General features: G+C 43.7%; 1 protein-coding gene across 2 annotated transcripts in view; it reads left to right on the top strand.

The window, feature by feature from the left end:
* Positions 1-10,715, top strand: part of BMP1 (bone morphogenetic protein 1) — a 178,805-nt gene extending 168,090 nt beyond the window's left edge. For both annotated transcript variants that reach the window (XM_081171377.1, XM_081171378.1), the window contains exons 17-20: positions 1,000-1,127; positions 5,171-5,384; positions 6,219-6,469; positions 10,048-10,715. In XM_081171377.1, the coding sequence (XP_081027503.1) occupies positions 1,000-1,127; positions 5,171-5,384; positions 6,219-6,469; positions 10,048-10,182 (728 nt within the window). In that variant the 3' untranslated portion in view covers positions 10,183-10,715. The remainder of the gene's footprint in view (positions 1-999; positions 1,128-5,170; positions 5,385-6,218; positions 6,470-10,047) is intronic.
* The last annotated feature ends 4,391 nt before the right edge of the window (positions 10,716-15,106 follow it).

Raw genomic sequence — 15,106 nt, forward strand, 5'->3', positions numbered from 1 at the left:
AAGGAGAGTTCTGGGCAGGCATGAATGAGACCAGAAGGAGCTTTATTTAGGGGAGGATGAGCAGAGGAGAAATGAGTGAGAGAAAAGAAGAAGAATTGATTGTGGTGGAATCTGGGTGGGAAGTGAGTATTTAGCAGGTAAATTCAAAGGGAATTTGTTTGGGCAGGTTTCTTTGTGGTGGGGTGTAAATTAACTGAAGGGAGATGGATAGCGCATTGTGGCTCAGTCTCCCCACCTTTTCCCTGTGCTCCTGTCTGTGGCCTTGGGCAAGTCCAGCACTCTTGGTTCCAGCCAAAGGCCATGGGAAACTAACATATGCCCTTGCATATGATCTTCAGAGGTACGCTACCTATAAACGCAAGCATTCAATTTATTTATCATGGCTGATGGGTTAATGGGTGGAACTAGAATGAAGCCAGGTGGAGGAGCTGTGGGTGGGTGTTGCTGAGGGGAGAGACTTGGTAGACTTGTAGCAATGGGGGTATGAATTACCCTGCTCAGTTCTTGGCCCTAAGTGGGGATAGACTGTGACCTATTCCACAGGATTGTGGAGGGGCAAAGACAGAAGTTAAATGCACTTTGCATGTTTAAAATACTATATAATATTTTAGGCAGTGTTAATGTGCCCATTGGACTATCTATAACATTGTATCTAATTCCCAGGGAGGCCGAAAATCTCCATGGTTTAGAGCACAAGCTTTTCACACAGAAGGTTGCAGGTGGTGCAGCCCCTGCTAACCTCAGTTACAAGGAAAGAGATTAGCTGAAAGGGAAAAACCTCTGCCTAAAACAGCTGCTGCCTGTCTGGTATAGGCAATACAAGACTAGATAGAGAAATATTCTGATAGATTAGTAAGGGTCCTTCCTATTTTCTCTGTGGCCATTTCATCAACAACTGTCTGTAGTGACCTTGTATGTGATGGATAAAGAAAGATGGAACGGAAATAGATAGTAGACTTCATGGCATCTGTCTGTTTACTGAAGTCCCACTTCTTACAGCTGGCTGTGATCACAAGATGACTTCCATCACTGCAACCATCACCAGCCCAAACTGGCCTGATAAATACCCAAGCAAGAAGGAATGCACCTGGGCAATGACAACTACGCCAGGACACCGTGTCAAACTGGTAACTGAGCAGGAGGGAAGAGTGTTAGAAGGAAAAACAAGGCATAGATCAACAGGGTTTCAAACTGCATTTAGACTGGCAGTCCTCTAACTCACCAGGAACAGAGGCAGGCAAATAAGGGGTCAGGTGGGGAGTCCCTTACCATAAATAACAACAGGTTGTTTTCACAGAATTTTTGTGGAAGGACGGGTGGTTCTTTGCTGATGATTAAAAAAACCAAGAACCCTGAAGCATCCCCTCTGGGAGACGACCATCTTTGTTATTTGTGTGCCACTCCATAATACAAAAGTCTCTGGGCTGCTTTCAGTAAAAAGCAATGCACATGTGAAATAAAACATACAAACATAAAACTAAAAACTTTGGTCCTCCAGGTGAAGTGGCTCATCAAAGTGAAGCTTATTGGGACTCACCACCTGGCAGCCGGAGTGTCAATACTATTTTTATTTAAAAAATGATATTTATTAGAAGCTTAAAGATTACAGAAAAAAGAAAAAAGGAAAACAATAAAAAGTTTAACAGAACATACATTACAATACATAAAAAACAATACAACAATACAGCAAAAAGAAACAAAAACACTAAAACACACATCCAATATTCCATATCTTTACTTTTCATTTACTTGTTTCATCGACCTCCTCACACCTCCCTTTTTTGTATTCTAGTTCAATTAACTATTTCAGCAAATTCTTTCCATCTTTCTCAATTTTTGTTCTATAATTTATCTTAACAGTCTAACCTTAATTTTTTTCATTTTGGCCCATTATCAATCAGCTTTTACTTAATTCTTTATTACATTTCTGCTAAAACCATATAGCTTCATTCCAGCATCCTTCTAACATTAATTTTGCAATATTTTTGTAAATATACTTTAATTTTTTTCCAATCTTCTTCCACCGACTCCATCCTAATCTTTCGTCTTAAAATAGTAACATTAGATTTTTCCCTATTAACAACCCATTTTTCATATTCCCTTAAAGCATTACAGCTGGAAACCACTTAATTTCTATCCAACATCATTCTAACATTCATTAATTTTACAATATTTCTGTAGATAGTCTTTAAATTTCTTCCAATCTTCTTCCACCGACTCTTCTCCCTGGTCTCGGATTCTGCCAGTCATTTCTGCCAGTTCCATATAGTCCATCAGCTTCATCTGCCATTCTTCCAGAGTGGGTAAATCTTGTGTCTTCCAATACTTTGCAATGAGTATTCTTGCTGCTGTTGTAGCGTACATAAAAAAAATTCTATCCTTCTTTAGCACCAATTGGCCGACTATGTCCAGGAGGAAGGCCTCTGGTTTCTTCAAGAAGGTATATTTAAATACCCTTTTCAGTTCATTATATATCATTTCCCAGAAAGCCTTAATCCTTGGGCACGTCCACCAAAGGTGAAAGAATGTACCTTCAGTTTCTTTACATTTCCAACATTTATTATCGGGCAAATGATAGATTTTTGCAAGCTTGACTGGGGTCATGTACCACCTGTAAATCATTTTCATAATATTCTCGCTCAAGGCATTACATGCCGTAAACTTCATTCCTGTGGACCACAACTGTTCCCAGTCAGCAAACATAATGTTATGTCCAACATCTTGTGCCCATTTAATCATAGCAGATTTCACCGTTTCATCCTGAGTATTCCATTTCAACAGCAAGTTATACATTTTTGACAAAATCTTAGTTTTAGGTTCTAACAGTTCTGTTTCTAATTTTGATTTTTCCACCTGGAAACCAATTTTCTTATCCAAATTATATGTCTCCATTATCTGATAATAATGAAGCCAGTCTCGCACTTTGTTTTTTAATTTTTCAAAACTGCAATTTCAATCTATCTCCGTCTTGTTCCAAAATTTCCCAATATTTCAGCCATTTGGCCTCCATATTGAGCTTTTTCAGAGCTTTTGCTTCCATCGGTGACAACCACCTTGGAGTTTTATTTTCCAATAAGTCCTTGTATCTTATCCAGACATTAAACAATGCTTTCCTGACAATGTGATTTTTAAATGCTTTATGTGCTTTGACCTTATCATACCACAGATATGCATGCCATCCAAATACATTGTTAAAACCTTCTAAATCCAAAATGTCAGTGTTTTCAAGAAGCAACAATTCTTTCAACCAGCAAAAAGCTGCTGATTCATAGTAAAGTTTAAAGTCTGGCAGGGCAAATCCACCTCTTTCCTTTGCATCTGTTAGTATTTTAAATTTTATTCTAGGCTTCTTGCCCTGCCAGACAAATTTAGAAATATATCTCTGCCACCTCTTGAAACAGTCCATTTTGTCCACAATTTGCAATGTTTGAAACAAAAACAAAAACAACATTCTCGGCAATATATTCATTTTTACCGCAGCAATACGGCCCAGCAGTGAAAGCTTCAAATTTGACCAAATTTCTAAATCTTTTTTCACTTCAACCCAGCATTTTTCATAGTTGTCTTTGAATAAATTCCCATTTTTTGCTGTCATGTTGATCCCCAAATATTTAGCTTTCTTAACCACTGTTAAACCTGTCTCGTTCTGAAACCTCTCTCTCTCCATTGGTGTTAAATTTTTCTCTAAAACCTTGGTCTTTGACTTATTCAATTTAAATCCTGCAACTTGACCAAATTCTTGAATCAGTTCTAAAACTCTTTTGGTACTAGATTCTGGCTCCTGTAACGTCAATACTAAATCATCTGCAAACACTCTCAATTTGTACTGTTTGGCTCTGACCTGTATACCTTTAACCAACCGGTCCCTTCTAATCATATTCAGCAAAACCTCCAGGACCGATATAAAAAGCAATGGGGGAATTGGGCAACCTTGTCGTGTCCCTTTTTCATTCTTCCGTCACTACATTATTTACAATTAGTTTAGCCTTTTGTTCTGAATAAATTGCACTTATACCGTTTTCAAAGCCTTGGCCTACCCCCATCCCCTGTAGGTTCTTCTTCATAAAACTCCAAGAAATATTATCAAAGGCTTTCTCCGCGTCCACAAATATCAAAACTGCTTTAGTATTTATGTTCAATTCTAGTTTTTCCAAAATATCAATTATATTCCTCAGATTGTCAGACAACTGTCTTCCCGGGAGAAAGCCCACTTGGTCTTTATGAATCTCTTCCATCAACACTTTTTTCAATCTCTTGGCCAAAATGTCTGCAAAGATTTTGTAATCCACATTAAGTAATGATATGGGGCGGTAGTTCTTAAGCTGAGTCTTTTCAGTCTCTGTTTTCGGTATAATTGTAATGTACGCCTCTTTCCACGACTCTGGTGCCCTTTTCCCTTCCAGTATTTCATTGCAGACTTCCTTTAAAGGCTGTATTAACCACTCTTTCAAAGATCTATAATATCTAGATCTTATTATAGATATCATAGTGTCAATACTAAGCCTTGAGAGTCATGATCTGGGTTTCCTTTTTTTTTAATAAAATTTTTATTGGTTTTACAAAAGTTTTTTATAGACACATACAAACAAGTAAGAAAAACAAACAAACATGTATAATTTCATATCTTTTTTTTCATAAACCTTACTTCATTGACTTCCCCAAGCCTCCCCTTTCTGCATCCCAATTTCCAAAATTATTTCAGCAAATCCTAACACTTAATTTCATCAGATTTATCCCTTATTCTTTTCTTTTACTTAGTCTTTTTCAGCTGTAAACCCCTTTTCCCCCTCAAATCTCGACATTTTAGCACTCATTAATTTTGCAATATTTCTTAAGATAAACTTTAAATTTTTTCCAATCTTCTTCCGCCGTCTCTTTCCCCTGATCACGGATTCTGCCAGTCATTTCGGCCAGTCCCATATAGTCTATCACCTTCGTCTGCCATTCTTCCAGAGTAGGTAGACATGATCTGGGTTTCCAGTTGGAAACTGCCAAGGCAAGAGGGTATGAATGAATGTATGTCTGTATGACAAAGCAATGTCTTGTCGTGTGAGGCCAGGCAGTCTGATGTGGCCTGTGGCCACCATCCCCTCCGCAGAGCAGGTCTTCAGTAAAGCCACGCGATGCACTTTGCTGCCCACTGTCTTTGTAAGCAAGTTTCCTATTTCAGACCATCAGGGAGCTGGATATCGAAGGCCACCAGGAATGCACTTATGATCACCTGGAAGTTTACAATGGGAAAGACGCCAAAGCTCCTGTCTTGGGCCGGTTTTGTGGGTCTAAAGAACCAGACCCCATTATCTCTTCTAGCAACAGGATGTTCCTCAGGTTCTTTTCAGATAACTCCGTCCAAAGAAAAGGCTTTGAGGCAACCTACACATCAGGTAACACCCCACACTGGTTCGTTGCCAAAGATGGGTGGTCTGAAGCAGTGCTGTTTTTCTAGAAAAAGAGGTACTGGAACTCATCAGGAGCTCCTCCCTCGTTCTCTTAGAATGGCAGTGGCACTCACCTGAGAGGGGCAGGAACTGAGTACCTGCGAGTTCCTGCTGGAAAAATAGCCCTGGAAACCAGAATACTATCTATGAAGGCCTTATAAAAGAAGCTGATGCATCAGATAATCCCATCACAAAAGGTTCATCCACCAGGGTTTTCTGGTCAAAAAACAGTAATTCACATATAGGGAATAGAAGGGTACCATCCCTGCCCTACTGTATAAGTGGGCACACCTTAAATATCTCACTTTCCCTCCCTCCAGTCCCCCAGGAATGTTTAAAGATGACCAAACGCCTTTATTTCACCGCTTCCCTAGTGAGCGCGTGCCATGGGCAACCATTTGTCAGTGCCCTTGTGGAGAGAGAATAGGTTAGCGATAGAGCACATGCTTAGATGCAGAAGGTCCCGAGTTCAAGTCCTGGTACGGTGAGTTTAGGAAAGAAAGGTTCAAGAAGCAGGTGATGAGGAAGACTTTACTCAGGACTCTGGAGAACCACTGCCAAACTGAACTGAAAACACTAGACTAGATGGACAGAAGGCAGCTTCCTAGTCTGAGATCCCAGCTAAGGGATGTCTAGCCAAATCCAGCTGTCTAGAAGAGTGGGGTGGGATTTCTGTTGGCTAGCAAATGACTCATCTTGTCTGCTTCACTCACTGTGTGAAGGATGCACTTTCTTTTGGGACAACCAAGAATTCCACTGTGTGTTTGTTCTTATTTCCAGAATGTGGAGGCCAGATGCGAGCTGAAGTAAAAACCAAGGATCTCTATTCTCATGCCCAGTTTGGAGACAACAACTACCCTGGAGGCTCGGAGTGCGAATGGGTGATTGTGGCTGAAGAAGGCTATGGGGTGGAGCTCATCTTCCAGACATTTGAGATTGAGGAAGAGGCAGACTGTGGCTATGACTACATGGAGCTGTTTGATGGCTATGATGGGACAGCCCCCCGTTTGGGACGCTACTGCGGCTCTGGGGTGAGCTACTTGCTTAGTACCCCTGTTGCTCTCTTCTTGTGCAACTGTTCCAGGAGTCTCTCTCTGGCGGAAACACAAAACAAAGATGGCACAAAGCACTTAGATGATAAAATTGGGACAGGAGCAGAATGCATATCTATATAATAAGATAGAAGTGACTCTGGTGAATTGCTTATCTTTAGAACTTGGGCAAACCGTTTCTAACGTTTGTTATGGTGTCCAGGGGCAAGACTGTAATTCTGTAGGATGGCCATTGTTTCTTCGTCTATATGAAAACAGCACAAAATTTATCTTCCCAAGAGCCCCAGGATGCACTTGTACAGGCACATCCACACGGCCAGGTGACCCTGCCAGGGACAGCGTGCCTTTTCCCTGTGGTTCTCCCATCTTTCTTTTTCAGAAGAAGGAATAAATGCCTTCAGTGCTACTGTTGCAGGTTTTTGAAAAGAAGGGTTGCTTTCATTTATGTAGGCATAATGAGCATATGACCCTATCACAGCTCATTTATAACCATTGCAATAGCTGACATTTATGCCTGGTTCGTTTTTTTATCACTCTCTTAATTAGCAGTAAGAAAAGATAATCCAGTTAGCCTTCTTTTCTTTTCATGAAAGAGAGGTACAGTGCTATAACACTGTACTGCTATAATGTTAATTTCTTTTTAAAAAAAACCACTTTTAAAAACCCATTAAGCATCAAGGGTGTCATAAGGCAGACAGTGAGGCAGCTGCCTCAGGTGGCAGCTAATAGGGGGGCAAGGAGCAGCAGCCCCCAGGGCGGGAGGCCCCCACTGTGTGTGCCACCTGGCCAGCTGGCTGCCCTCGGGGGCCGTGGGAGAGCCAGGTTCAAGGGCCAGTCTGGTCAGCTGGCAGTTCATAGAGTAGGACAGGGTGACCTCTTCTCTTTGACCTCAGGCAACAGAAATGTTTTGCATGAGCCCTGTTGAGAATGTTGCTAAAATAGAGATAATTACAGTGGTACCTCGGGTTAAATACTTTATTCGTTCTGGAGGTCCGTTCTTAACCTGAAACTGTTCTTAACCTGAAGCACCACTTTAGCTAATGGGGCCTCCTGCTGCTGCCGCGCCACCGGAGCACAATTTCTGTTCTCATCCTGAAGCAAAGTTCTTAACCCGAGGTACTATTTCTGGGTTAGCAGAGTCTGTAACCTGAAGCATATGTAACCCGAGATACCATTGTAAACATATTTTAACATTGTTGCATAAGCGGGAAGCACCTAGTAATATGGGGGCACAGAAGAGAACTTAACTCCTCTTTTGTGGACTTCTTTCTCCTGACTGATTTGCCATACAACCTGAGCCTGACTCCATATCCTTTTCTACTCCAGCCCTTGCTGGAATATTTGGATCCAATGAAGCCCAATACAGTGGTACCTCAGGTTACAGACGCTTTGGGTTACAGACTCTGCTAACCCAGAAATAGTACCTCGGGTTAAGAACTTTGCTCAGGATGAGAACAGAAATCATGCTCTGGCGGTGTGGCAGCAGCAGGAGGCCCCATTAACTAAAGTGGTGCTTCAGGTTAAGAACAGTTTCAGGTTAAGAACGGACCTCCAGAATGAATTAAGTTCTTAACCTGAGGTACCACTGTAAATGCAATTGGAATAAAATAGAAATCTAAAAACACTATTGCAGCCAGTCTAGATTGATTAAACCCTGTTAGAATAGATACCATAATTAAGCATTTAAGGCTGTAACTAGATGCCTGCTTATCTGGTTGTAAGCTCCATTGAAGTCACTGGGGTTTACTTCTGAATAGACATGGATAGGATTGCATATTACCGTATTTTCCCTCTATAGGACGCACCGGACCACAAGACGCACCTAGTTTTTAGAGGGGGAAATCAAGAAAAAAATATTATGCCCGCAGCCTGTCTGCTTCTCCCAGAGCTTCTCGGGGCTGGGGGGGGGGGAGCCCGGGTTTCGCCCCCAGCCCCAAAGAGCAAAGAAGCCAAGACAGCGAGCGGGATCCATCCCACTGGCTGTCTTGGCTTCTGCCATAGCCACACAACCTCTCCAGCGAGGCTAAAGAAGTGTGGCTAAAGAAGCCAAGGCAGCGAGCGCGATCCATCCCGCTCTGGAGAGGCTGTGGAAGGCTAAAGAGGAAGCCAAGACAGCCAGCGGGATGGATCCCGCTGGCTGTCTTGGCGTCTTTAGCCTTGTGCAGCCTCTCCCAGCTGGAGAGGCTGCACGCGGCTATGGCAATTCCCCCACCTCTCGCAAAAGCCCACAGGAGCTGTGCACCCTTTAAGGAGCGCGTGGCTCCTGCGAGCTTTTCTACGAGGAGGGACTGACTGGCCGTGTCAGTCCATTCTCCCTCCTGGGGAAAAGCCCGCAAGAGCCGTGCGAAGCTTGTGTGCAGCTCTTGGGGACTTTTCCTGCCTGCCTCCCCCCTGCATTCGCTCCATAGGACGCACAGACTTCCCCTCCCCTTAGTTTTTAAGAGGGAAAAAGTGCGTCCTATGGAGCGAAAAATATGGTAAGCTTTGCACCATAGATTTCTACAGCAGTAGCCTGAAATTTCTGCTGCATCGTCATGTGTACATGTCATGGGTACAGTGGAACCTCGGGTTGCGAAAGTGATCCATGCGGGAGGCACATTTGCAACCCGTAACGTTTGCAACCCGCAGGGCCGCGTCTGCGCATGCACGGGTTGCGATTCAGTGCTTCTGTACATGCACAGAGTGCTATTTAGCATTTCTGCACATGCGCAAGCACCAAAACCAAGAGGTAACCCATTCCAGTACTTGCGGGTTCGGCCCGGTGCGCAACCCGAAAACGCGTAACCTGAAGTGTGTGTAACCCGAGGTACCAGTGTACTTCACTTACATCCCTTACAGACTTTAAGTAATGTAGCAAAGACAGTTTTCCCTCTTTTCAAACACTTATCTATCCATCTAACTATTACATTTTTATTCTTCCCATCGTCCAAAAAGCTCATGGTAGAAAATATGGTTCCTTCCTGTCTTCACAATAACCCTGTGAGGAAGCTTAGGCTGGGAGATAGTGATGGGCTCAAGGTCACTTAGGTATATTTATGGCTGCATGGAAATCCCCAGCCCTTGCTCACCAGCAATTTTACCTTAACACATTTCCTCTCCCATTATAATGCATTTGTGAGACCACTTGGTGCAACCTTAGGCAGCACTTGAAACTGAGAGGCCAAATAGAAAGGCAAGCAAAATTGAAAAGTAGTGTATTTGCAACACTTCAGTACACTTTGCCTGGATAATGGCAAAAGCAGGAGGGTGCTGAGAAAGGAGGAGCTTCCTTGCCCCCCTCCGTCAGCCCCCCCCCCGACATCTGTTTGCAGAGGCTTAATTACTGGCACCAATCACCTCGGCCTCCAATGCAAATTCAACCACACTGCTTGACTTGCCTAATTTCAAGCACAGATTTGGGTTTTCAAGGTACAGAAACTGGATTTTGGGGGGCACGGACGGAACATAAGCCTGCCTATCCTGAGAAAGGGAGGATCTTACCTCTTAGGGTTAAGAAGGAATCGTGTCTCCCCAGTTCATCTTACCTGTTCTCTCTCTTGATCCTTCCTTCCTGCTAGCCTCCAGAAGAGGTCTATTCTGCTGGTGACTCCGTGATGGTAAGATTCCACTCAGATGACACCATTAACAAGAAGGGTTTCCACCTGCGGTACACCAGTACCAAGTTCCAGGACACGCTGCACACACGGAAGTGATCTCTGGCCGCCCAACACCCTACGAAGGAGAGCAAGCCTTCCAGTACTGGAGGGGCAGGTCTCCACTGTCTGCAGAAAAAGGAAAAAAGACACTCTGGAGAAAATTCAAATAGACTGGAAGGAGAAAAACACAATACACCTCAGAGTGTGAAACACTCAAGCAAAAGCAAAGGTGCTGCCAGCTGCTTCTACAGACTTGTCTCGGGGGAGTCCTTTCATTTAAAAAACAAATGTCCGTTTCTGTGCCTCTTTGTTTCTTGAGCAGAGTGTCTCCAGGACTAACCACTTCACAGCTTCCATTTACAATTTGATTCTTTGTCTGCACGGCTCTCCCCCCGTCCTGGAGGTTATGATTTAGATACTGGGAAATCCAACCTATGGCAGACGCTTTCCTTTATAAACTCTATAAAGCAGGTTGACCAGCAAAGTGTCTGACTATACAGACCCACATGCAGTGGAGAGACTGCCATGCTTGCAGAAGCTGTCTTATCTGTTGTAATGATGTAATAAACACTCTTTCTTGTACTTCTCAAGAGATGCACAACAGCCTCTTTAAACGTTTACTATTTGAGATTTTAAAAAAAATATTATTCCATTACCAAGAAAAATGTAACTTGAAAACTTCTTGCTCCTTCATTAACTTTTTTATTTTTAAATTAAATTTTTAATTGGAATAAAAGCAGAACTTGCAGTCCCCACTTGTCCAGACCTACAAAAAGGGAAAGTACTACAACCAGAATTCCTGAAATTACCATGTGAATCTTTATTTTCATGGGTTCCTTTTTCGTTCTGGTTCTGTGCAACTCTCTTTCTGGAGCTGTTTCAAACGGGGTTTTGGCCATTTCTTTCTTTCCCCCCATTCCAGCTGCACTTTCCTTTTGGGATGGTTTGTTTTTTCTCTAGTGATCACCTTCCCTTCTGGTTTCCTGTTCATTATTCCTGCCATTCACTTCCTGCTCAAGTGGAACATAAGTAAGAGTGCTCCTGGATTAGGCCAAAGACCCATCTAGTCCATCGTCCTTTTCTCACAGTGGCCAAGTGAAACAGGACCTAAGGGCAAGTGCCCTCTCCCCACTTGTGATCCCCAGCAAGTGGGATTTGGAGGCCTACTTCCTCTGACGCTGGCAGTGGCGTAGCGTGGGGGGTGCAGGGGGGGCCGGGCGCACCGGGCGCAACATCTGGGGGTTAGGGTTAGGGGGCGAAAATCCACGGGCGCAAATTACTTGCCTTGCCCCGGGTGCTGACAACCCACGCTACGCCACTGGACGCTGGAAATAGATGCCGTGAACTCTCACTGTCCTCAGTTCAGGCATCAGCTTAGCTGCAGTTTCTTTTGGGGGCCTGTACTTTCAACTCTCCTAATTTCTGTGGAATTCATTGTCTGAATCTTGGGGGGATGAATGCCCAAGCTACTTTTAGATGACTGTAAATGTATCTCCATGGAACCATGAATAGTAGAATGTTCCACAGTCCTTTTTCACAATTCTAGAAGCCAGATATTTGGCCAGCAGAAAAGCATTGAGAACTTTTATTGCAACTGGTTTTTAAAAGGATTGCAGACTTGACCATTTTGCTGAGCAGCTGTAGAAAAGGTGTACAAAATAGCGCTCACTACTGTGCCCAATCCTATACCAGTTCATTCAGCTGTTTGGGATTGTGGTCCTTATTTCACTCATCTTCTTATGAAGTCTTCAGAAAAGAGGGACTCTTTCCCAAGGCCCTGCAAGAAGGCCGTGGCCCAGAAGAGCATTTCACCAGAGTCTCCTGGTCTCTGGACCCCATTACCATCTTTTCTTTTTTGCACAGGTGTGCATTGAGTTAGAGTTATTAGTACAGGTGACTAACCTGGCCATTTTTCCTTCCCTTTGAGGAAAAGCCAGCCAGCCCTTCTTTGCAGATGGAAAGTTCAACAAAAGGACAGTGGGTCTTGGAGGTTTCCTGAGACCCCAAGGAAGGGATTCACTGCCCTAAAAGCATGAACATTCTCACATTGCAAGTACCACCAAGAATATGCCAGCATGAGAAAACACTCAGTTCACTTCTTCACTCAACCTGTGAACTAAATGATGCTGAGAGCAGATGACTGACTGGCACACGGTCATTGGAGTCTCATGGCTAAACAAAAATTGTACTCTAGCTGGTTGGTTTTAGTCCAGCACTGCACTCCATCACAGTGGCTCAAGTAGTCACATTCAAAGTCCAGCTGTGAACTTGCTCCTACATTCATTGGGCTGCAACAGAGGCAAGTTATGGCAATCTGTGTAATAAATGAGATGAAGAAGAAAAGGGAGCACTTAACTTGAACAAAATATGAGTGAGAAGGGTATAGCTCCCATCATCTGGCCTGGGGCCAAGGGAGCAGAGTAGGTTTGATTCCAGTCATTTGTCCCTAAAGGAGTAAAATCAGAATTGGAGGTCGCATGAAAGCATTATGGGGAACAAATAATGAATTCCCTGCTACCTCCTATGTCTCGCTAGTAAGCAACTCCTTACATCTAAAAGTAGTAAAAGGACTACTTCCTATGCAGCAGCAGCCACACAAGGGCCACAGGAAATGCCCAGAGGCAGCTCCAAACAGATGCTGCAGTGTGAAAACCAGTTACTGCATGGAGTCTTCACATCACATGTTCCTGGAAGCGGCTTAAGCTAGTGTGAAGACTCTCTGTGTAATGGGGATGAGCCCAATAATAAATGATGCTGGGAAGTATTTGCAGTGATACTCATGACACAGCTATTAAGTTTGAATCTCAGTTATCCAGCACTTGAGATGCTTTGGTGCTGACCAACACAGGTCACCATCTACCAGAAAGTTCTCCTTATGCCTCATTGATGAATTGGCAGCTACCGGTGCAGTTCTCACTCATTTCATTGGGCATGCAAATTGTGGGGATAATACTCACATATCCTCATTCCTTTCTACATATTTTGGCTATTGGCATGGACACATAAGCACAGTGTCTTGTGTCAAGCTTTGGGTCAAACAAGATTCAATGCTATTTCAGGGTATTCTCATAAAACTATCATTTGTTGTGGTCTAATGTTTATTCTGGGAGCAGAGCCCCAGTTGCTTATTCCTTTTCCATATATTTTGGTGATTAGTGGTATGGATACATATTGTTGACAGTATGTTGTACCCAAAACAAGCATTGGGCCAGATGTGATCCATATCATAGAGGATTATCTTCTGGAATATTATTTGTGATGGTCCAACACTTAACGTAGTGTGCGCTGATCCAGTTCCTTATTGTTGTCTACACATTTTAGCTGCTATTGGCATGATAACTAATAACCAACTTCACTATCACAGGAGGGAGGTGAGGACATGGGAAGCTCTGTAGCTCAGCGACAGAGCATCTGTTCTGCATGCAGAAGGTCCCAGTTTCACTTGCCAGCATCTCAAGGTAGAGCTGGGAATGTCCGCCATCTAAAATTATTGAGAGCCACTGCTAGCTAGGGTTGATGGGACTTGACAGCTTTGGGAAACTCTGCTCTAGATGATACTGAGTTAAATGGAACACAGGTTTGACTCATCATGTATCCGCCTGCTCTGTTCTGGCAGCAGCAAGCACCTGCTCCACAAGGCCTTATAACACCAGGTGACCTGCTGGGAAGTAACATCCAATGGCAACTCCTGCTCCAGTGGAGCTAGCTGCACAGGGACAGTGAGGCTGGATAGTGCCAGATTTAGGGCGGTGCAGGTGGTTTCCCCCACACAGGATGCCAATATGAGGGGGTATAAAATTTAGCTCTGCTGACCATAAAAAAGGCTGGTCGCCGAAGAATTGATGCTTTTGAATTGTGGTGCTGGAGGAGACTCTTGAGAATCCCATGGACTGCAAGAAGATCAAACCAATCTGTCCTGAAGGAAATCAGCCCTGAGTGCTCACTGGAAGGACAGATCCTGAAGCCGAGGCTCCAAGACTTTGGCCACCTCATGAGAAGAGAAGATTCCCTGGAAAAGACCCTGATGTTGGAAAAGGTGGAGGGCACAAGGAGAAGGGGACGACAGAGGACGAGATGGCTGGACAGTGTTCTTAAAACTACCAACATGAATTTGACAAAACTCCGGGAGGCAGTGGAAGACAGGGGTGCCTGGCGGGCTCTGGTCCAGGGGGTCACGAAGAGTTGGATGCGACTAAACAACAACAATAAAATTTAGAAGACCCATAACTGAAATCCATTTGGGGCTGCCAAATTTTGGCCACACTCACAGGGCCATATTACCAAAGAGTACCAAAATTCACCCCTGTGCCGTAAACCACTTTGATGACAGTTTGCAAAGCAGGATATTAATTCATTAAAATAACCAATAAGTTCTGACTCACAGTTAATTCAGTTACAACTAAAAGGGAAAGGATTCACTATTTGTCCCATAGCAAATGGCAGTGGGAGCCCAAATGTTCTTTGAAGCAGGGTGGTGGAAGCAAGATCCTTCTCTGGCCAATAGATTCATTTGGGCAGGTCAACCCCTTGCCGTGATGTTCTTCCAGGGAAGCAGCCTCTCAGAGGCCCTCGTTCCTTGGCTGGGGGATGGCACCAGAGTGAGCTCGTCCTGGGATCACAAAACAGAAAGGAATGATAGGTAAACTTGTTTCCTACATTTGCTCTTGGACTGCCAGAATGCTGCTGATCCATAAACATTCTTGCAGGTGTGTTGCCTGCAATGTCAAAATTCAGGAACTACTTAAATGAAGGATTTCTCTTTTACCGCAAGAGGCTATTTAAAACAAAAATGACTCATATGTGACACATATGCTAACCTAAGGTGCAGTCATGCTTATGACATCAGCTCTGTAGCTACTGATGTCACAGAACTCCTGCTCCCCAAGGACCACTGCAAGCTCTGGAGAGCAAGGGTGGGCATAAAGATGGGGTAGCTGGAAAGTAACAGTAGAATGAACATCGACAAGACCAGGTGGCAGGA

Source organism: Podarcis bocagei (assembly GCF_964188305.1).
Source record: "Podarcis bocagei genome assembly, chromosome: 15".
NCBI classification, from domain to species: domain Eukaryota; kingdom Metazoa; phylum Chordata; class Lepidosauria; order Squamata; family Lacertidae; genus Podarcis; species Podarcis bocagei.